The 20,786-nt window shown below is 51.9% G+C and overlaps 8 protein-coding genes and 1 non-coding gene across 9 annotated transcripts; 3 read left to right on the top strand and 6 right to left on the bottom strand.

Moving 5' to 3' along the window:
- Window positions 1-1,683: 1,683 nt before the first annotated feature.
- Window positions 1,684-2,987, bottom strand: J4E82_006819 (uncharacterized protein; the record flags this gene model as incomplete). Its single annotated transcript, XM_051733071.1, has 2 exons — window positions 1,684-2,225; window positions 2,285-2,987. 2 exons carry the CDS (start codon window positions 2,985-2,987, stop codon window positions 1,684-1,686), a joined length of 1,245 nt encoding a protein of 414 aa, XP_051587108.1.
- Window positions 2,988-5,865: 2,878 nt separating this feature from the next.
- Window positions 5,866-6,835, top strand: J4E82_006820 (uncharacterized protein; the record flags this gene model as incomplete). The annotated part of the gene is made up of 3 exons (XM_051733072.1): window positions 5,866-5,869; window positions 5,922-6,094; window positions 6,161-6,835. 3 exons carry the CDS (start codon window positions 5,866-5,868, stop codon window positions 6,833-6,835), a joined length of 852 nt encoding a protein of 283 aa, XP_051587109.1.
- Window positions 6,836-7,167: 332 nt separating this feature from the next.
- On the bottom strand, window positions 7,168-8,115 carry J4E82_006821 (uncharacterized protein; the record flags this gene model as incomplete). Its single annotated transcript, XM_051733073.1, has 1 exon — window positions 7,168-8,115. The coding sequence occupies one exon, from the start codon at window positions 8,113-8,115 to the stop codon at window positions 7,168-7,170; it is 948 nt and encodes a 315-aa protein (XP_051587110.1).
- Window positions 8,116-10,827: 2,712 nt separating this feature from the next.
- Window positions 10,828-10,916, bottom strand: J4E82_006822. Its single transcript has one exon. It is a non-coding gene; the product is annotated as a tRNA-Ala (tRNA).
- Window positions 10,917-11,215: 299 nt separating this feature from the next.
- Window positions 11,216-12,651, bottom strand: J4E82_006823 (uncharacterized protein; the record flags this gene model as incomplete). Its single annotated transcript, XM_051733074.1, has 4 exons — window positions 11,216-11,596; window positions 11,657-12,191; window positions 12,242-12,532; window positions 12,584-12,651. The coding sequence occupies 4 exons, from the start codon at window positions 12,649-12,651 to the stop codon at window positions 11,216-11,218; spliced, it is 1,275 nt and encodes a 424-aa protein (XP_051587111.1).
- Window positions 12,652-13,119: 468 nt separating this feature from the next.
- Window positions 13,120-13,825, bottom strand: J4E82_006824 (uncharacterized protein; the record flags this gene model as incomplete). The annotated part of the gene is made up of 3 exons (XM_051733075.1): window positions 13,120-13,258; window positions 13,309-13,447; window positions 13,498-13,825. 3 exons carry the CDS (start codon window positions 13,823-13,825, stop codon window positions 13,120-13,122), a joined length of 606 nt encoding a protein of 201 aa, XP_051587112.1.
- A 2,051-nt stretch (window positions 13,826-15,876) lies between these two features.
- Window positions 15,877-17,035, bottom strand: J4E82_006825 (uncharacterized protein; the record flags this gene model as incomplete). The annotated part of the gene is made up of 2 exons (XM_051733076.1): window positions 15,877-16,876; window positions 16,929-17,035. The coding sequence occupies 2 exons, from the start codon at window positions 17,033-17,035 to the stop codon at window positions 15,877-15,879; spliced, it is 1,107 nt and encodes a 368-aa protein (XP_051587113.1).
- Window positions 17,036-17,606: 571 nt separating this feature from the next.
- On the top strand, window positions 17,607-18,256 carry J4E82_006826 (uncharacterized protein; the record flags this gene model as incomplete). The annotated part of the gene is made up of 3 exons (XM_051733077.1): window positions 17,607-17,745; window positions 17,798-18,156; window positions 18,206-18,256. The coding sequence occupies 3 exons, from the start codon at window positions 17,607-17,609 to the stop codon at window positions 18,254-18,256; spliced, it is 549 nt and encodes a 182-aa protein (XP_051587114.1).
- An 806-nt stretch (window positions 18,257-19,062) lies between these two features.
- J4E82_006827 (uncharacterized protein) lies at window positions 19,063-20,486 on the top strand (the record flags this gene model as incomplete). The annotated part of the gene is made up of 3 exons (XM_051733078.1): window positions 19,063-19,119; window positions 19,172-19,225; window positions 19,272-20,486. 3 exons carry the CDS (start codon window positions 19,063-19,065, stop codon window positions 20,484-20,486), a joined length of 1,326 nt encoding a protein of 441 aa, XP_051587115.1.
- Window positions 20,487-20,786: the final 300 nt, after the last annotated feature.

Consider the following 20,786-nt stretch of genomic DNA (forward strand, 5'->3'; position numbering starts at 1 on the left):
ACACCAACCACATCACTCACCATACAACGTTGATAGCTCCACGTCCATCTTTGACACCCCCTCGGAATGCCACGCCGATCAACTCCCGAACCACTCAACATATCCGCCGTTCGACAAGGCAACTTCGGTGAGCCCGCCGCAAGGAAGAAATGGAATCAAGGCAGCGTCGCTGGCAACCCACTTCATGCTGTATCTTCGTCGCTCGAGCGAGCTCATAGACACCGAAATCGATCGTACTTATCCCCCTCGCTTGTTATTGCAGTGCAATACGCGCTAACCTACCAATCACAGTATCTACGCCCAAGCGCTTGTTCTCTTCAACGTCCTCGGCATCCCTCTTTCATCAGCTTCAAGGCTAGAACACGATTTTACCAGCGTGTTTCCCACCAAGTCGCTTACTTCCCTCGCTGTGATCATCGGCCTGCAAATCTTCATATTGCTCGCCTCACCATTGCCTGTCGGCCATCTCTACAACGCACTAGCAAACCGGAAACACGGATCTCGGTGGTCGAGTTGGGGTTGGAAACTGCTCTTCGGCGTAGCCGTCGTTGTAGCGACCACCTCTGAGTTTCTCAGCTATGCGGTTCAGAAGAACTACATTGCTATTCTACTCTTACGTGGACTGGTTCTAGGAGGAGCACTAGGGACTTGTTTTACAATCAGTACGTTGGTCCTTGCAAGTCATTACCGGAACGATGTACCGTTGGTTTCTGTACAGTCGGGTTTTGCTGCGTTTGCTGGCGCGGTCGTGTATACGGTCATCGCACGCTTTGCTTTCCAAGATGTTGGTCTTGGCGGCGGGTTGGCGTATGTGTACAGTGGAGGCGTCATGGGCGCTACGCTACTTTCTGCGTTCCTCCTCCTAGTAGGACTGAAGTCTGAGGATGAGGAACTTTGGACGCAGAGGTATAAACACCATCTCTGTATGCCAAAGGGGTTCCTCCAAGACGCAAGAGGTGGTGGGATGTGGTTCATACTGGGCTATATCCTTGTTTTTGCGGGCGTGTTGGTATATCCGGTCTTCAGCGTCGTCTTGCTGACGCAGGCGCCTGGGCTTTTCTTTCCCGATGCGGCGGCGTATGGGATACTCAGTATGTTGGGTGTTGCGGCTGTTTCGGGATCGGTGGTGGCAAACTTGAGGAGTTTGAAAAAGGTTGGAGCTGTCAACATTTTTGTCGCTGCTTCGGTACTCGCTGGTGCGATTTGCCTTGCGTCGGTGCTGTATCCGCGGCTCTACGTCGTTGTTCTATTTGCTGGAGCATATGGTGTCGCGCTTGGTGCGATACTGTCACACCATATGATTGTTGCGGCGATGTTTCTCAGCAAGAAAGTGGAGGGGAGGTGGGAGGATGATATGCCTGCGCGTGTGGCTATCATTATGGCGCTGGCTGGGCTGGGTGCCTTTGGTGGTATTGTTGGAGCGGCAGCGTTGCTTGAGGGAAACAAGAACGGAGAGAAGGTTGTGATCAAGGTAGCGGGTGCTTGCATGATCGGTGGTGGTCTGTTGATTGGTTTTGCGAGGATGTGGCGGTGGAGGTGAAAAGCCGCGTTCTATGCTGTGTAGTGCACTAAATTCGATGCATGAAACGGTTTCAAGCACTCGTCAGGTCTTCATATGTGTAGTATTATTGATTAATGTCTATTCAAATTCTCATTAGATATTTCATAACCAAGCATTCGTGTTTACACGTAGATGTAGCAGAACGGTCCCTCGGTCGTGCTCATCAAATCCTCCATCCTTTGTGATCCACTTGCAGCGTAGCCAAGATCAATAACAGTATCGAAGGTCGTGTTAGCCGAAGGTGGGTTGTTCAAAAACGTGCCGGTACCAGAAACACCTCCCTTCTCGCTCTCCACACGGGTCTTGGTGTCAAGCTGCTGCCAAGTCCACCACACCTTGTCGATCATGCCATGGTGAAGATAGAACAGTGGGTCACCAGGCGATACGAAGAAGTCGCGGCCAGGGTCGCCGCCCATGGAGTAGTGACCGCCACCGTGTACACCCAGACTGTCTGTTCCTGGTACACCCTGCATTACCATCTCGAACTGCCAGATGTCCTTCTTGTTGATGATCAAGTCGGCAATGGCAGCCGCATTAGCCCACTTCTTGTTGCTGTAGTCGGTCAAGTCCCGCGTCAGACATCTCGGGTTGTATGAAAGGCCATCTCCGTTGGCGATTTCGGTACCGTTAGTTGTGCTCAAAGCAACAGGGCCAAGGTTAACCTCTAGATATCTCAGTTAGTTTACGTCGATGAGAGTGCGCTGTAGTAATGGGAATACTCACTCATGTTCTTGAACGGACCGCTCTTTACACAGCCACCTCCGGTACCGGGTGGGATAGTGATAATTGGTTCGCCTCTGCCAGCAATGACAACATTGCCCTGGCCAGCGATCTTCTCTCCGTTGCCTGACATGGAGTACGCAGATCCATCGAGCATTGGCGCTTTGTCAAGACCGCTGACAGCGGTCTTTGCCCAGTTCCAGTAGGGTTGATAACCCTTGTATCCACATTCGTTACGAAGAGCTTGCTCGTACTGCCAGGTAAAGTACCGGTGCCATGCGAGGAAAGTACCGGTGTAGTGGATTTCCATGGTCTTTAGGATGTGGTTACCGACGAAGTCATCGAATCGTGACTTTGCTCCAGGGATGAGTGAGGCAGGCGTGTTTGCTTTCTTCGCCTGAAGACAAAGCACTGCATCGGTATAGGCTTTGCGTTCTGTGTTCGATAGTGCGTTCCATTCTTTGCGCACCGCGACAGTGTTCTTGTTGCAGGTGGCTCTCTTCGACGAACTTGCTGCTAGGTCATCGTTGGCTTGTTGTTGAGCGAACGCAAACAGTTGATCAAGTTGCTCGCTAGCAATCGTAGGGTCGCTCGATGCCGAGGTGGGTAGCGAAGACGGGTCTACAGGCGCATTTTGAGGAGCTGGTAGTGCATTCGACAGCGTTCCAGCAAGAACAGCCAGCGCTAGAGGGGAGTTGAAACGCATATTGTATTCTGACCAAGTGAATGGAAGATATGGGCGTGGTTGCTTGATCGGAAGATGAGGCCTTGTGCTGTGGTGCAAAAAGAAGAAGGCGTTTTCTTACACATATATATCAGAGAATAATCTTACACCGCTTCAAAAATAGGCCTGCCACGCCTCGGTGCCGGGATTTGGGGGCGAGAACCTCCCAGAGCCACTTGATCTTTGCTAGAATTGTGTAGTGCACCGCAGCTAACCTTACTGTCTCTCAAGCTGACGTCCAAGCATCGAGGCAAGGTAATGCCACGGGTGGGGCCATAACCTATCGGTGCCTGGCGCATGTGTATACGCATCTCCGAGCAGACGTTATGCCCTGAACGCAAGGACCATAAGGCTAGATTGGCGGACTTTCTGTCAAGCGCGCCTTTGCCGCAAGCGTGCCGTATACAGAGCTATCGTTCGGCGACATGTCCATGGAAGACCCGGATGTAGTCTGCCGGACAACTCACATCGCACTACGATGGCAAGTGGAGCTTTGCCGGATCTTTGGGCAACCCCGCTGGCCCAATATCGTTTGGCTAAAGAGCCCCAGTATGTTTCCGTGCGCGGGAACATGATGAGCGAAAGGCGATCTGATCCATGCGGTATGCGAGTAATGATATTAGCTAGGTGGTCCCTGAGGTCCTATGCAACATATAACTCTGACATTGTACCCCAACCGCCTTTTTGAATGTGTGAAATTATGTCGGGATGCCTTGATACCAATCTGTTCCACGTCTGCAGGCAATCACACCACAGCCCTGCATGTTGAGCCGCGGCCCACCAACGTGCAGGAAGAAAGGAACATTTTTTCTTACAGGCGGCAGTTCAGGTCTAGAAAACCTCCTTGAAAGCATACTCATCCTTCCATGATTCAGGGTTCTGCATTGGGATTGGCTTCTCGGATGTCGTGCGAGTTGAGTGAAGAATGGGAAGCATCTGATGCGGCTGGACATTGGTGGCGCAAATCATGCCGAAGCGCTAAGCTCCGCTAAGGCTGAGATCCGTCTTGCCGCGTCCCCGTCCCGCCTCCTCAACTCCATCAACCGCGCCGAGGACAAGGCCTCCAAACTACCGGGTAATCTCGATCGCGACAATAACGTCCAGCCGCACCGAAACACCCATTCTAGAGTTACCATTGGCTTAAGCACCATCTTCTGAGCCCCGAGAGGCCTACCGGGTATTGCGACCTTCCGGATGAGGCGCTGGGAAGCGACAAGCGTATAGGATATTAACCGATTCTACAGCGGTTTTCGCAACTTCCTCGGTATGTGGGGGGAATCATATCAGGAATATTCTAGTGAGTGTTCTGAAGCTTATGAGTAAAGTGAGTCCTTAGGAACAGGTTTGTGATAGATTCTACCCATATCTACACGACTGTACAAGTCGAATTGAGTCTCATATCCATCAGCATGTCACGTCTATGTACTTAGACGAGCCGCAGACCCCTTTCTGCTCCTGTCGGCACTTGTTCGGGTTGACAAGCTCACCCTCCAAGAACCCGTGCTGCACGACTAGCATCCTTCAGTGTTTTAGTTTCAAAGACGTGCAGTAAACGGTATGACATGCGGACTACTAGTCTCGATCACCTGCTTTAACGATATTGAGGGTACTGTTCATGCGGCAGCTTAGATCTCATACACTACTATTACATCTTGGTAACGTCGATACCCACGTGGCTAGCGACTCAGCTATCGACTCGAGTCAACTCATCGATGGTATCAGGGTGTTAGCCGAGTGACCGAGCGCAGAACAACTGAAAGGTTTCTTAGTTGATGGAGTACTGCGAAATAATATCACTACATTTGCTGCACGAGCTACAGCAAGTGCTACCAAACAGACGGATTCTCATATAACACGGAGGTTACCGTACCCAGCACCTTGCTCGAGACCCTGCACATGAGACTCTATCGTCTGCAGGGATATATGTCTGTCACAACATACCATCTCCCGCGCAGTCAGTTTGTCCTGCCGAGGTATGCTTCCGTCTCGAATCAGTCATTCACAGCCACCTTTCTCGTTAGCGAGACTAGTCCAAGTGCTTTCTCGCCAGGCTATGTTGTTCCTGTCCGGAACCAGCCTCGACAAGCTCATCCTCCATCTACTCTTTGAGTGATGGGTGATTGAAAACAAGGTTTGCCGTTAACTGTATTCTCTCGGCTTTTCCGCGTGGCGCGTTAAGGAACCGCAGACAGGAGCTGCTGGTCTCAGAACACGAAAGCCATGTGAAACCCCTGACGTCTGTCTCCATTTCCCGATCGCTGGTGTTATATTACAAGCATCTTGCTGGTTCTCTGAGAAAATCGCGTGTTCTGAAATCCTTTACTCCCAATCGACGTACGCTCCACGATGCAGCAGAGCGGCGCAGCGATGCCGCCGATGCGTCCCTACGAGAATGAGGGCCCGACCATCCTCGGAACTACGCTAACCGTCACCATCGTGGCCGTGCTTACTACGATTGCGAGGTTTTACGTCAGGATTAGGATGATCAGGAATGTTGGTTGGGACGTGAGTGCTCGGCAGTGAACATGGGTGATCTCCACTGACATCTATCTGCCACCAGGACTATGTGATGCTGTTGGCTATGATGTTGGTATGAAACAGTAGAGTATTAACTTCTGGTATGTTGCTGACAGCTTTGTAGTGCGTTGCTGGTCAATGCCTCGTCATCCCCCAAGTCCACTATGGAGCAGGAAAGCATGTCGATTACATCAAGCCTGAGGACTTCATAGCGGGCCTCAGGCTAAACCTCATTTCTCAGCCCGTATTCCTCTTCGCAATCTGTTTTGTAAAGATTTCGGTGGGTTTCTTCCTCTTAAGAATCGCGGTCGGGAAATTCTACAAACGCCTAATCAGCGGCATCATGGGTAAAAGCGCCATTTCTCAGACTGCAACTATGGAGATGCTGACTATTTGCAGCGTTTATGGGCATCTATACGGTCGGCTGTGTCCTTACAGTTCTACTGCAATGCACGGATATCCGTCTGATGTGGGACCAACGCGTCAAGGGTACATGTTGGACCGTTAAAACAAGGCAAGCCTTGGGCTTTCTCAACATCGTGCTGAACATCCTTACCGACATTGCCTTTTCAGTCGGCATACCTGTGGGTCTCACCTTACTCCAAGCGGTTACATACTCTGCTAATGAACCCATTTAGATTCCCATGTTATGGGGCGTGCAGATGAATCGCCGTCACAAAGCTTCTCTCATATGTATCCTTGGCCTCGGAACGTTCGCCACGGCCGCTGCCTTCGTCAAACTCTCCTACCTACCCGCCTACGGGCGCGAGGGCGACCTTTTGTGGGACTCGCGCAACATGACCATCTGGACTGTCATTGAATGCAACGTTGGCATCATCGCTGGCAATCTGCCCTGCCTCAAACCGCTTTTCCGCTCTATACTCGTTTCCACATACGGCAGTGGTTCTCGCAAGACCTCGCAGCTTCGCTACCACTCAAGCGCATACGCACCAGGCTCAAAGCAGCGCTCCGCAGCCAGAGACTATGGTCAGTTATCGTCTAATAAGGCATTAGACGGCGAATATGCAAGCTATGGCGCGGCTGGCAAAGCGTACATGTTGACGACGATCGACGCCAAAACCAAGCAAGCTCGAGAGACGAGCGGAAGTTCATCTGGAAGCAGCTCTCCAGTCGCAGAAAGAGGCAGCACCGAAAGCATTACGAGGCTGAACAATAATAAAGCGCAAGCATCTGGTGGATTGGGTGATATTACAGTCACGACGAAGGTAGATGTGAGCGAATCGGTGCACTCGCAGGAACTATATCCGGAAGGGAGGACGTTTTGGAGACCAGAAGCAAAGGAAATGGTCTAGAGTGGATGCAGTGTTTGAGAATAATGTTTTATGGTTTTATTATTTAGTGATCTCAACTATTGGAGCATAGTAGCACGCGGCATACTGGCAGTCTATTTTCTAGGACTCGCTTCCCCTGTGCGCCTTATGGGCTTCCTTTCATCGATGAAGACATCTTCTAATTATTATTCTGTCAAAAAAATCTGCTGATTCGAGTCCATCGTCCGCGAGCGTGAGCTCTCTCTCTGGCCTCTCTATGGGTATCGTTTGGCGCTATCTCGACAAATGTCGGACGCAATGTGTAGTGTAATGTAAAGACAAATGAAATGTTTTGTTCTGGTTCAGGTGACGTTCTATGATGCTGTTACAAGCTGGTTGAGCTTCATGCAGCTGAGACGGAATGGCTGAGCGTGCTCTTGAGGTACGTGAAGGGCGACGCTACGCAGAATTTCGTCTGGTAGCGAAAGAAACTTTGACTGAATGTTACTCTCCTCGTTCTGTTTTGCTGAAACGTCCTCTGTCGCTTCTGGGGCAACCTCGCTGTGTGAATCTTCAATGAAGCTGCCCTCTCTCGAATCTTGCATACACCAGGTCTCTCGCCACATAGCGGAAATGTGCTGGCGCTCTTCGCGTGCTGCGCTGTCGTCCTCATCGGGATGCTCTTGGATCACGTGGATCATCTTCTCGTCCTCTTTCGACTCATTCGAGCCCTCCAGCCACGAGGCTGAAACCTTGCGGTAGCGATGCACTTCCGCGTCCATGGGGCGGTCGAGCCAGTCGTCCATTTGCTCGTCAGACATCTCGCTCTTTGTGCTCCTGGAGGAGCTCCACGAGTACGAGGTTTGCGGCGTTCCCGGTGGAGAAAGGGGAAGGCTGAGGGTCGACTCGTAAGTAGCCTGTTTCCAGTGTACGTAGCCTTGCATGCCTTGGATGAACTCCTTGCTGGGCTTTCGGTCCCTGGGCAGAAGGAACTGCTGGATAGGGAAGAAGCTGCCCTCGACTGGTGAGAGTGGTGGGGACAAGAAGCCACTTGAGATCCGGTCTTCGTTGTCGATCTCAGTAGTGCGAGCGGCGTCCTGGGAGTTTTCACGGTCTGACTCGGGTGTTGATGTGAGCGAAGTCGTCGATGATGCTCTCGTGCGCTCCCCTTGCTTGACTGAAAGTACTGGGTCCTCCTTTAACGATCGCATATGCGAGATGAGCTGATCGTGAGTGTCGTTCAGCCTCTGGAAGAAGGACTTCTTCGGCCGCACAGCCTGCGGCCGAAGGTCCTCGTATGACATGCCGATGGTGGTTGTCATCCTGATTGACTTGGGGTTGAGTCCTGGTGGAGTGGTCCTGGAATGGTTCAAACGTTCAGGGTGCGGGTCTCGTGGGTGTTTATGTTGATAGGGGCATGTTGGGTTGCTTTTTGTTGTTGTTGTTATGTTGTGACGGGTGGGACGGGTACAAATACAACTGAAACTGGGAAACACAGCTGCGCGTCCGCCCCGGCCCCGCTAACAGTCGCAAAGCAAGGCGGGGCGATCTTCGAATTACGCCAGAAAAACGGTTGATCCATGCAGAGCCGTTCGGTCAATAGTCCAGCGACCGCCGGTGAATGCGCTGATTGGGCTATGGCTAGGTCGGGCTCCATGAAGCGGGGCGACGCTGTCGTTCGGACGTTCTTCCGCTGAGGTCATCGGGGCATCAGTGGAAGTTGAGGACCAGGGTGCATTTTTCGCCTACATTAGCTACATGCGCACACATTAGACGCAACCACGTCCACCATTCAGATCCTGTTGGGCTGCATAATGTACATGTCAGTAAGTTCTATTCAAGCTCCAACGTTTCCATAGAGACAGCTCGCGATACCTGTCACTTGACGACAAAGCTCATCGTCGCATCGAGGCGTCCCATGTGATGCGAAACACGATCGCTGGGATGCTCGGAGAATAAGGTGGAGCAGGTCATTAGCGACGAGGTCCAGACCACACACCCACCACGATCGATCAAATGTGCTCAATTTCCAAAAGTGCTCGCGTGAAAGCCGTTGGTAATGAGGCGCCTTGGGGCTATTGAAGCTTACCAAAACAGGGCGTCGCAAACCGGTCCGGAACTCTAAAATCCATCAAAAGCTTTTTGACAGTTGGTCTTGGACGGCATTCTTGACTTTCCCCATCACATTTCGTCTGTGCTTCCACGTTTCGTCTGCATTACGCAGCTCCCCACGAAGTGTCTTGACACTGCATGAACGATGCGGGTCGTGGAAGTAGACTAAACGTCTTGTGAAAGGAGCCTTTGCCATACTCAACCATCTCACAAGACATAGTTTTGGTCTTCTTTTCGTAGTTCACTAGGCAACACAGGGTAGGTCAATCGCTCGGGAGAAGCAACGCAATGATCGCGATCTGTCATCCAACTGTCTGTTGAACTTCAGTGCGAAAAGCTGAGGAACTTCGATGAACGTAATTCGAAATTTTCGACCGTGGCTCGGTACATGTCAGCAGCACTAGCCGACCAGTGCCCAAGATAGCTTTCCAAAAGGAGCTAGATCTTACCTGGGGATGTTCGTGCCCGAAGGGTTGGATGTGTTTCTGGGCGAACACATCTCAACACTCTCTGACCACCACTTTGAAAATGAAAGATGAAGTCACGATCGGAGCCTGTGCGGTTGAAGAGCAGGGATATGCAGGTTTGTTATCTTCTGGATGAAAATGAAGCACTGAGGGCCGCCCAATGCTCAGTGACAGCCCAAAATTGGTACGTGGTACTTGGCGCGAAACCGTTGCTGCAGTTCCCAACACTAACAGCTAGCGAGCGCGGCACCGGCAATCTGCGCTAAAAGACCAGGAAAACCACTACCGGACGTTTGGAATCCAAGGCAATTGGCTCGGCACTCCTCGACAGTCAGGGCGGCAGTGGGAGCGATCCTCATTCGATGACGGCTGTATGAATACACACTTTAATCTGTTGGAATTGGAACTTCCCATGAATATGAGCGTTGTCCCTCAACCTTCGCTCCGATAAGACTTTGTACACAGTAGGATCTGAGCGCGTGACACAGACAGGAGACAGGAGTTGTTGGCCGTAGCGAGCGGAGAGACCCACGTCGTATTCCGTTGCGCACGCGTAACAGCAGCAAATGACGGATGTGCGGAGAACAGCAGATGACGATACGCGGTTCTGGACTTCTGAACCTCTCAGGCTTTCTAAGCAAAATTTCTCCTTGCAGAACGATTTTTCTTTCTCGCAGAGTTCGCGCGTCTCTGCACGCATCGCCCCAGGCAAGGTTGTGCCTCCGTGATACGGCCGAGACATCCTCCTTCTGCTAGGAACACGCTTTTCGCGTGGACGCAGTGTACTGCTCAGTACTCCTCCGAATCGGGATACGTATTTTCCCAATTCCTGACCAAAATAGATGCGCGTCTCCTCTTATACTAGTATCCTGCACCGCAATGCCTCACGTAACAAGTACTCCATCTGAGTGCTTAGATGTCGACTACAAAGCAATCGTCATCGCATCACGGCAAGACGGCAAGAATGTCGCGCGATGGATTCCATCAGTTGCTGTCCCTGGTCACGCGTTTCGATTCACCAACAAAAAGACAGTCATTACTCTCGACTGAATCCTGGTACTCCAAACGGTAGTGCTATGTGTATATGACAGACAGATGCGGATAGATAGTTGGGACCAAAAGGTGTTTGTGTAGACAGAATACAGTCTGCAATTCAAAAATGGGTAGAGAAGAAGCTCTGTTTGTTTGTGAGAGTGTATCGAGCAAAGAAACAAGATGAAGAGATAAGATACCGGCCGTGAAGGGTGAGAGGAAACTACATGCTACAACGACCAAATCTGACGTATGGTAGGTGCTGCCAAAGCTAGTGGTGTGCTCTTGGAGAGTACCACATTTGTACGTTCTCTACCTATGATGCGTTTAAAGCATACGCAAGCAAGGCTTCTAAGATTATCTGTCTGTGGGGCATGAATTAACAAAAAAGATAGGCGAGCCCGAAGACTCGTTACTCAGCTGTGGACGGATGGATGATCGAAATCCAGACCTCCTGCAATTTTGCCCAATTAGGATGCAAAGCAGGCGCTCTACCACTGAGCTATACGCCCTGGTGATTTGATTGTTACCTGTGATGCGTATATAGATCGAATGATACTCTACACCGCCGGATCAGGCGGTAGGGTAGAGTCCGTCGGAGTATGAACAACGCACAAACTCAACAACGTGACTTGGAGAAACGGGAAACGACGTTCAGGTGATCCTTCTTATTGGCACACAATGTCAGTATATATCCAATAAGATACAACATACACATACACGAGTACCACCTTATACCACCTTGCTAATCACCCGTATCATCACACGCCCGTCTCTCATCCTACTCCACCACACCCATCACGCCCCTGCCTCAAAGATTATCACAAGCCTTTCCAAATCGTCTATCCCACAACGGCTGCGGAAAGACACCGCCGTCCAACAGCTGAAACAAATCCCACTCTCCTGCACCACCCTCAGTCTTGAAATTCCAGAAGATCCAACCCCTTGTCCTGGCTTCATACGCATCGAGTTGAACCTCAATATAGCGACGCACATTATCCTTCCAGTCCTGAGACCATGTAGACACAGGGCCGGATTTGCCGGCACAGGAGCCGATCCAGTAAGACCCAGGGAAGCTACCCTCCATGCGGGAGCCGTAATTGAAGCCGCTAAGGTGGGGAGCACAATCGGTGAAGGCGCCGGACCATTCACCCACGATTGTCCATTTGTCTGAGCTGTCGTAGTTGCTGACCTAAAGGGTGAGTTAGCAAGCACTTCATGGTGGAGCGGTAGCGGTAAGATTGCGACGTACAGAGTTACAGGCAAGAGCCACGTGTTGGTCGACAGACATGGCGTTCAGCCCAGAGTCGAAGATCTGGTACTCGTGGTGATCTACAATAACGTTGCGCGCATCGTTGTCTTGCTTGGTCAGAAAGCCGTTTAGCCAAGAGGGGTTCTCAAAGCCATCATGTAGTATAGCAGGTGTATCGCTAATATCCCGTAAGTTGTAGTATGCATCGTGGTAGAATTGTTTGACCACATTCTGGTCGAGCTTGAGCAGGAACGGTTCGTTGAGGAACTGAATCGCAACCACAACGTCTTGCATCTCAGGTGTAGCGTATTTCTGTTCAATCTGCTCTAGTGCAGCATGTGTATGGCTCAGACTGTCCGAGTCGCCCCAGGCTGGCCAATATGCTGCATAGCCGCTGTGATCGAAGCCGTTCTGGGACTTGGGTGCGCCGTGGAGATCAATGATGATCTTCAGACCAGTCGCTCTCGCCCAGTCAATTGCAGCGTCGAGATACTGAGCTGCACCTCCGGTGTAGGGGCCCCAGGGCTCCACGTAGCTAGGGAATCATCAATATGACTTATGTGTAGAGCTTTGGCAATACTCTACCTCCAATAACCGACTGGTATGCGAACAATGTTGAAGCCAGCATCCTTGATCTTCCGAAAGTCATCCCACGAGGCGAAGTCGTCCCAATGTGGCTTCAACACATCAGCACAACTACTCTGGCCCAACTTCTCGCAAAGTGTCCATTTATCGTGGACTGGCCAATCGGCTGAGCTGTGTTGTTCGAAGATCGACGGTGTGATGAATGGTTCAAGGACTAGCCAACCACCAATATTAACACCTCGAACTTTGCCCGTGTCCCAATCGAAGGCGACATGCCGATCGTGAAGAGCGCTGTACGTATAATTAGATTACGTAGACGAGGACGGATGAAAGAATGTGTACCTTGCCACACAAACTGCGAGGGAAGCTGCAGCAGCCAGCGCTGCTGTGATGGAAAGCTGCGTACGCATATCGGTGGTAATGTGGTTGTAGAATCTACCCGTGTATATGCCGGGACACTGGGATGTGACGGGCCCAAATGGTTTAGAGTAAGAAAACCAGTTGGTGGTGTGAAAACAAACAGTTATCAAAGCGAAGTCGAAATGAAAAGTTAGAGAGCTAATCCGGGTGTAACTCTGTGACCTTGAATACAAATATCGGGCATACGTAAACCGTGAAGCATTCGGAAGCTGCAACGTCGCTCAGAAGGACAGCAAAGGGAAGCGATTGCCTCAACAAGTGACCAGAGCCACCGACGCCCAAAGGCTATAAAACATCACGGTCGAGCGCAAGTACCGTGTGGCGCGCTTTCCAGTCGCACCCACCCGTTGTGGCTCGGTCTTTCGAGCACGTTGAAGCAGTAAATCGACTTCTCTAGTCATCTTTGAGTTGACCGATCCGACAACAGGAGGTTGCAACGCGCGTGAAAACTGGGTGGTTTAGTCCATGTAACCTGTTGTCTCATCCATAATAGCCGCGAAGCTCTTGGTCTCGCGATGTTTCCCACTTGTCACAGGTGGAAACTGCGACATCTTCAATCGAAAATCATCAGACTTCTTTATGGCAGGCGCAAGGTTTCTATAGACTGGTTAGCTGATAACACTACCAATATAAGAGAATGCACATACGTGACGTCGCCGCGTACAAGGTAATTGTTACGTTCCATTGCAACTGCGAGCTCTTCTTGATGATTGTCCAGAAGTCCGGTGTTGGGCACGACAATGAGTGGGATCTGGTAACGGAGTGCTTCGAGAATGGAGCCCGAGCCTAGATTTTGTTAGTTGGTGACTAGATACGTGGTATATGGTTAATAGTACCAGCATGCGAGATGACCAGTCCTTTTGACCGCTGAACTAATTGGAACTGGGATTGCAGGCCATCTGGATTGAAACCGATGCCGTCTATGATGAGATCTTGGGTAGATTTGCTATCTCGCATATATGCTTGAGCAAGCATGGAGGAGTCCTGGTAGACGTCCTTGGCGGACCCGTACTGAACCAAGAGATGTGTAAAACCAGATTCTCGTAAAGCATCTAGACATGCAGGATTTAAAACTGATTTAATGAGTTCAGTAAATGGCGCAGTAGCGCCAGTGGTAACGAAGCAGAGTTTCGAATCGGGTGTCCATTTCCAGGTATCGGCCATGGTGAGTGTTATGGATGAGACAATGATTTATGGAGATCTTGGTTATCAGTGAATGTGATTTAGACTCATTGCAGAATCATGCTCGAGCCATAGTTCCAAAATTCGAGATGAAGGAAGTAGTTCAGATGGAAGGCATGATAGTCGCCCAGGGTAAGAGCGGAGGTCGGAGACGTCTTATTGGCCCGGCGCACGGTCGCACTTTGCTCCTCCATCGCCAAGCGTCGCTGCATCGCGAAAAGTCGACGACAGCAGCCACTCGACAACCACACTCAATGGCGTCAATACAGCGAAGACTGCTTCTGCAGTCACGGGCATGCCCTTCACGGATACGAACTCGAGCAGCACCAAAGCACACATCCGCACAATGGCAACGGCCGCTCTCCACAACACCCGTCCAGTACGCAAATGAGCCTACGAAAGAGGGCTCTGCAACTGCTGCAGATGCGAAACCACCAACCGAGACTTTGGACGAATTGGCCCCAGAGTTGCCCAAATCAGCCTTCTCCAACACCACAAAGTCGAAAGCATTCCGGGAGATGAACACACCTGAGCGAGAAACCGCCATGCTGGAAAACCTCCGCGCATCGCTCGCCGAAATCGACCCCAACGTTGTCGCCGATGCGCTCCGCAAGGGGAAACGCGGACTACCCCAAACCCGTGACTTTGGTCTAGAAGCAGATGAAGATTTCGAGATCGAGGAAGACGACAAGAGGAAGACGCTCGCGGGATTCTGGGCCGAGGGAGAAGAGAGTATGGGGCCGGATGAGGATTACTATGGAGATGACTTGACGAGTCACGGTCACGGAGAGTTGCAGCAACATAGAGAGTTGAGGGAGTATGCCAGGTTGATTGCGTGGGAGTTGCCACTATTGAGTCGTAAGTGCTCGTTACACCGAACAGACATGAGGTGGAATTCGTATACTAACTTATCTTAGACCTCGCCCGTCCATTCGAACCTCCAACAGCAGCCACGCCCTTCCGTTTCCGCTACACATCTTACCTTGGCGAATCGCACCCCGCATCCAACAAAGTCGTCGTCGAATTCTCGCCCGACGACCTCTCAAACACACACTCCTTGACCCCCACCCAAGTCTCCAAGCTAATCAAGCTCGCCGGACCTCGGTACAACCCCTCAACCTCCATCATCAAGCTCTCATGCGAGAAGTTCGATACCCAGTCCCAGAACAAGAGGTTCCTAGGCGACACCATCTCGAGTCTCATCAAGGAGTGCAAAGAAGGGAAAGATAGCTTTGAAGACGTGCCGTTTGACTTCCGCCACCACACACCTAAGAAGAGGGCCGAGTTCCCCAAGGAATGGGTGCTGACGAAAGAAAGGAAACAGTATCTCGAGGAGAAGAGGCAGAAGACCGCCTACCTTGAGGATCAGCGCGCGGGCAACGGTTTGCTAGTGGATGGAAAGAAGGTGCTTGAGACGAGTTTGCCGTTTATGAGTGAGAGCCAGCCGGCCCCTGAGACGGTCATGGTTGGGGGTGCGAGGGGAAAGCCATTGCGGTAGTTGCATTGATCAAACGTTCTGTATGAATATGAAATGTTGGTTGTACAAGTACAGGGCTGAACCAGCTATATCTCCGTATGCTGGTTGTAGAATACCGAATATCCAGTTTGGCCCCCAAACTCCTTGTGCATTCAATCTCCTGGAAGTAGTTGTTTTCCCAAGGGTATATCTAAACCCGCTCTCTTACGCCAATGGTTCCCACAAGAAAAGAAAAAAACGCCAGCTCCCACTCCAACTCGAAGTTAAGTGAATTTTCTACCGAAGACAGGCTTTCCTGTTGCCCTGATGCGCGACGGGGAGAGAACACATTTATAGTCGTGGTCTTTGTACCGAGTGCAAAGCAACGTCCGAGCGTCGCCATGAGGAATCATAATACTGCAGAGCACCCCTGTCGTATAATCTTCTATGCAGCAAATGTAGATTGCAGGTGAGGCGATCCTGTTTTCATAGCTTATGCAACAGGAGCATCTTGCATTTAGGGCGGCGTTGTGGAGGCGACAAGGTTGATCTACTGCGCGGCCTATTAGGAGGTAGGTCAAGCAGGTTGTCCAGTACTGGCGCGATTCTTCTTTCTGCTTCCCTTACCCACCGGCGTATCACCCTCTTCCCGCTTGCGCTTTGCGGGTCGAGAACTGCCGCCCTTGGGTCGGTAGGCTGTGTCGTCGTCGCCGCCACCACCCGTCTTCCGTCGTCCTTTGCCGGTCTCGGGGGCGGCGGAATCTTCGTCGTCGTGGTCGCGGGGACCGGGTGTGCCTCCTCCGATGTTGGACTCCCGTTTGACTTTGGCTGCGTTGGCCTTGGTGGTCTTTGGCGCGGCAGACTTTTCCGAGAGATTCTCGTGATGCGCGGCGTCCTTGTCTTGCAGGAAGACCTGTGGCTGGTGCTTGCGCAGCCAGTTGTAGACGCTGTCGGGGTTGCGCACAGTAAGGTCCTTTTCGCTGAGCGGGGGTTGGGCGGAGGCGAGACGGACGGGACGGCCTTGTTGGAGGGTCTGGTCGAAGCCAGGTTGCTCGAGGAGTTGGTCGGTCGCGAGGAGGTACTCGTCTTCGTGCGCAGGGGACATGTAGCCTGGCGCATGTTCGCTGAGGTCGATGCCCTCAATGGGGTGGTCTGGCAGGTCGGCGCGCGTCGTGTGGGGGACTTTGCTTTGGAGACTGGCGAGCGACTTGAGCGTCTGCTGTATGGCCTGCGAAGTGTGTAACTGGTCTGCTTTGGTCGCGTACTCTTCCGGAGTGATTCTGTTGGCGGCAACGTCATCCCTCAGCGCCTGCAGCTGCTGCTTGACGAATTCTGGGCCAGGGCCGACTTCGAAAGAATCCACGGCGGTGTCGGCCTGGGAGAGGTGGCGCAGGTCGTAGCGCAGGCGCGGGTTGACGCGTGTCTGTTCATTGAGCTCGAGCAGGATGTCGAGGATCTGGTCGTTGTTCTCCTGTAGGCGGCGCGCCGTGCCCATGGCCTTCCATTCCTGCTTGATGAGGTTGTCGCTGTCCGTCATGGCCTCGTCGAACTTGATGCGCATCTTGCGGTACTTGCGTCTTTTTGCACAATTAGCTGGGGGCTGCAGTGTTGGGGTCGGCGCGTCATTACCTCCACGACCGCTTGACGGGCTTCATGGTCGCATCGCCTGCATCGGGTGCATCCTGTGCGTGGGCTGGGGCTGGGGCGTCCATCGGGGGCGGCGCTTCAGAAGCCATGGCGCGTGGTGCTGGTGGTTTGAAGATCAGGTGTGGATGGTGTCGTTCGTGTTGGCTGGTGGTGGTCTGGAGTTGTCTGGTTGCGCTCTGGGCACGGCCTCGGTGATTGCTAGGAACACGGTCTCTGGAGCATCATGTGGACCGACCTGCCACGCTTCCGTCTTCACGCCTGCCCAGTGAGGAAATCATTCCCCTTGCTCCTTTACCACGACAAACTACACCAAGACCAACTCAACGCTGCACCCTCACAGTCTTGCTCGACAATCGCTCAACGCTGCAACGCTCGGACGGCCCGGAAGGTACATATTGCGTACACAGTAAGACCCTGAAGGCCCACCTCGCCGCCTTGCTCCTTTTGGCCCTCACTGACATGCCATTGCCCGTGGCAGCTCTCCAGTAGCTCTCTCACGCGACCACCGCCCATCTCTGCCCCCCTCTCACCGCCCGGCCGCCCGACGATCCTATCAATACCGCCAAACTGTCACCCATACTCCTCAATCGCACCTCCCGCCTGAGCTTTGCTGGCGACCCGCGCTCCCGCCAATCAGACCCGCCGTCTTCCTACTCCAAGATGTCTCTGGATGCTGCAAAAGACGCGAGGAGGCGACGTAGCAGTAGTCTTGTCTACAAAGAGCCCCCCGAGTCGCTCGAGCAGCTGAGCGATCAGTCAGCCCTCCCCAACCTGAACGCCGAATGGGTAAATGCAAAGGGTGAGCCCACGCCAACGAGCCCTCTCTACCTGTCCCCGGCTAACACATGCAGGCGCCTGGGCCATCCACTTTGTCCTCATCTTCTTCGGCAAGATCTTGTTCGATATCATCCCTGGCATGTCGCAGGAAGCATCGTGGACCCTAGTAAACCTCTCGTACGTGGCGGGATCCTACCTCATGTTCCACTACGTGCGCGGTGTGCCCTTTGACTTCAACTCGGGTGCCTACGACAACCTCAACATGTGGGAACAGATCGACAACGGAGACCAATACACACCAGCCAAGAAGTTCCTTCTTAGCGTACCCATTGTGCTGTTTCTCGTCAGTACGCATTACACGCAATACGACTTGACGTATTTCCTCATCAACTGTTTCGCGACGCTCGCAGTCGTCATTCCGAAACTGCCTTCGGTATGCATACCCTTTCCCTCCACACTGCATCTCTCTGACTCTCCTCTAGCTTCACAGGATACGATTCGCTTTCTTCAACAACCCGCCGGACGACGCATAGCCGAGAACCCCCATTAATAACAATCCTTGGTTTCACTGTAATTTGCATGTATTTTTAATACCAGCCGCGATGGGTCGTGGTCAGATTGAGTAGCATCACCGCGTGGGAGCGGCGTCTGGGCATATCCATATTCGAGGGAGGCGCTTGATACAAAAGTAGCGGAATTGATTACCTCGCGTGCTCACGTGGAGATTGTGGCTGCTCTAGCCGCATATGTCGCTTTTGCGCCCGGTGCACATACATGATAGGGCCATAGTACTCGACGAATATGCACTCACTCACTCACACTCGTCGTCTCTACTGATCTTCTTCTACCCATGTCACATCAGACGCCCAATAGTGTGGTTCTCATATGCAAGGTGCCACCTCTTCCGGCAGGGCGGTCCGAGCGTGACTGCCAAATCCAGCCAACCTTCGTCATCGATGCGGATCCATGCAGTGTGATCCTTCACGTCGGAACTCTTGATCCAACGCGCCATTAATTCAATTCACGCATCCACCCCGCAAGGCCGTTGCCATGATATCTGCCACCTGAGTGTCTTCGCTCACAAACACTCGCTGTCTCATACAGCGTGCCGCTTCCGTACGGCCTTTGCCTATTCTCTCGACGTCACGGCGATCACATAGCAGCTTCTCTCAAGCCCAAGCTTCGCAGAGACTTCACGGTACCCAACAACGAACAGACGCGCAATCTTCTAACAGCCAGCTGAAGCATCATGGCTTGGTCTCAGTTTGAGCCTACGGGGCCTCACGTTACATACGTGACCCTGACCTTCTTTCTCATCTTATACGCGTTGTTCTCGCTTATGATTCGGAACCGTCTGCATCTTTCAGAACCACCTTTAGCCACAGCTTTTGGTATCGTGAGTAGCAGACATGTTCAAAATTGGAATCTTCTGCTTATACGTTTGATAGATCGTCGGACCACGTGCTCTGAATCTTCTCACGCCTTATGAATGGGGCCTCTCTGTGAGTATACCGCAGCCATGCAAGCGGACAATACTAACTGCTGCAGGATGACTGGATTCAAGAGACGACGCGCCTCATCGTCGGAATCCAATGTTTTGCAGTCGGTCTGGAGCTTCCAAAAGGCTACCTTCAAAGAAAATGGGGCGCCTTGCTTATTCTCCTGGGACCTGTCATGACGTTTGGCTGGCTGATATGTGCCATGCTTGTCACGTTCATCTTCGACACAGATTTCCAAACTGGATTGACCATAGCAGCGTGTCTCACCCCAACAGATCCCGTCCTCGCAGCTTCAGTCCTGTCAAACAGTCAGTTCAGCACCCGAGTACCCAAGCGAATCAGGGATTACCTAAGCGCAGAGAGTGGATGCAACGACGGCATGTCCTTCCCATTCTTGTACTTGGGTCTCAGTCTTTTGCTGAAGAATACTGTTGGTGGGGTACTGAAGAAGTGGTTCCTCATCACAGTACTGTACCAGTGTGTCGGAGGTGTTCTGTTGGGTATCGCACTAGGCTACCTCTTCAACGCGATATTCAAGTTCTCGCACAGCCGTGAGTGGATGGGCAGAGCCTCATACCTCGCCTTCTATCTTCTCTTGGCCATCTTCTCCATCGGATTGGCATCACTTCTTGGCGTTGATGACTTCCTCGTGGCCTTCTTCGCAGGACGTGGCTTCGCGCACAACCAAAATGCTCCAACGGAGGAGACTAACCTACCCGTTGTCATCGACTTGTTGATCAATTCGGCTTTCTTCATCTTCTTTGGCGCAATGATCCCATGGCAGAGTTTCAGCGGCGTGGATGAAATCACACCTCTCCGACTGTTGCTCCTACTCGCACTCATTCTGCTCTTCCGCAGGATTCCGATTGTTTTCACTCTGTTCAAGATGAAATGCCTTCCATCTGTAAAAACCACCACTGAAGCCCTCTTCGTCGGACATTTCGGACCAATGGGCGTCGGCGCCCTCTTCCTTGCCATTGAAGCTCGCGCACAACTGGAAACCGGTACTTCGTTGCCTCTTCCTGATCCACCAAACGATCTCCCAGCAGATAAACAACGAACGGTTACCATGATCTGGCCAATTGTTTGCTTTGTTGTGCTTGGAAGTACAATGATACATGGTTTCAGTACTCTGGCTGTCAGTATTGGAGGCCATTTTGCAAGGAAAGAGGGTGAGCGGGCTCCACTGATTGGGGCTGAGAGGGAAGGACTGCATGGCATGATCCATAGCGACAGTGAGGCTAGCGATAACGAGCAGGAGTAGTGCATAGATCATGGGTTTGGAGGCTATGTGTCAGCTGTAGCTTTTAGTTTGGTTGATAATCAACCTTGGTTTGCAGTACGGATCTATATATTCAGTTATAGTTCGTCTCCATCATATGTTGCTATTGCTACTAGCGTACAGAAGGATGGGAAAATCTAAACTTTTCGCTTTACCTCTTTTCCCCTGACCAAGTCTATACACATATACTGATACGACATGTAGCATGTGCCTCTTAGCTGGACGGGGCGGCGTGTCTTCGGATGAGAGGAAAGAACCCATGTTGGTGATTTCTCAGTCTTT

Source organism: Alternaria postmessia, assembly GCF_024291825.1.
Source record: "Alternaria postmessia strain BMP 2775 chromosome Unknown scaffold_42, whole genome shotgun sequence".
Classification (NCBI taxonomy): Eukaryota; Fungi; Ascomycota; class Dothideomycetes; order Pleosporales; family Pleosporaceae; genus Alternaria; species Alternaria postmessia.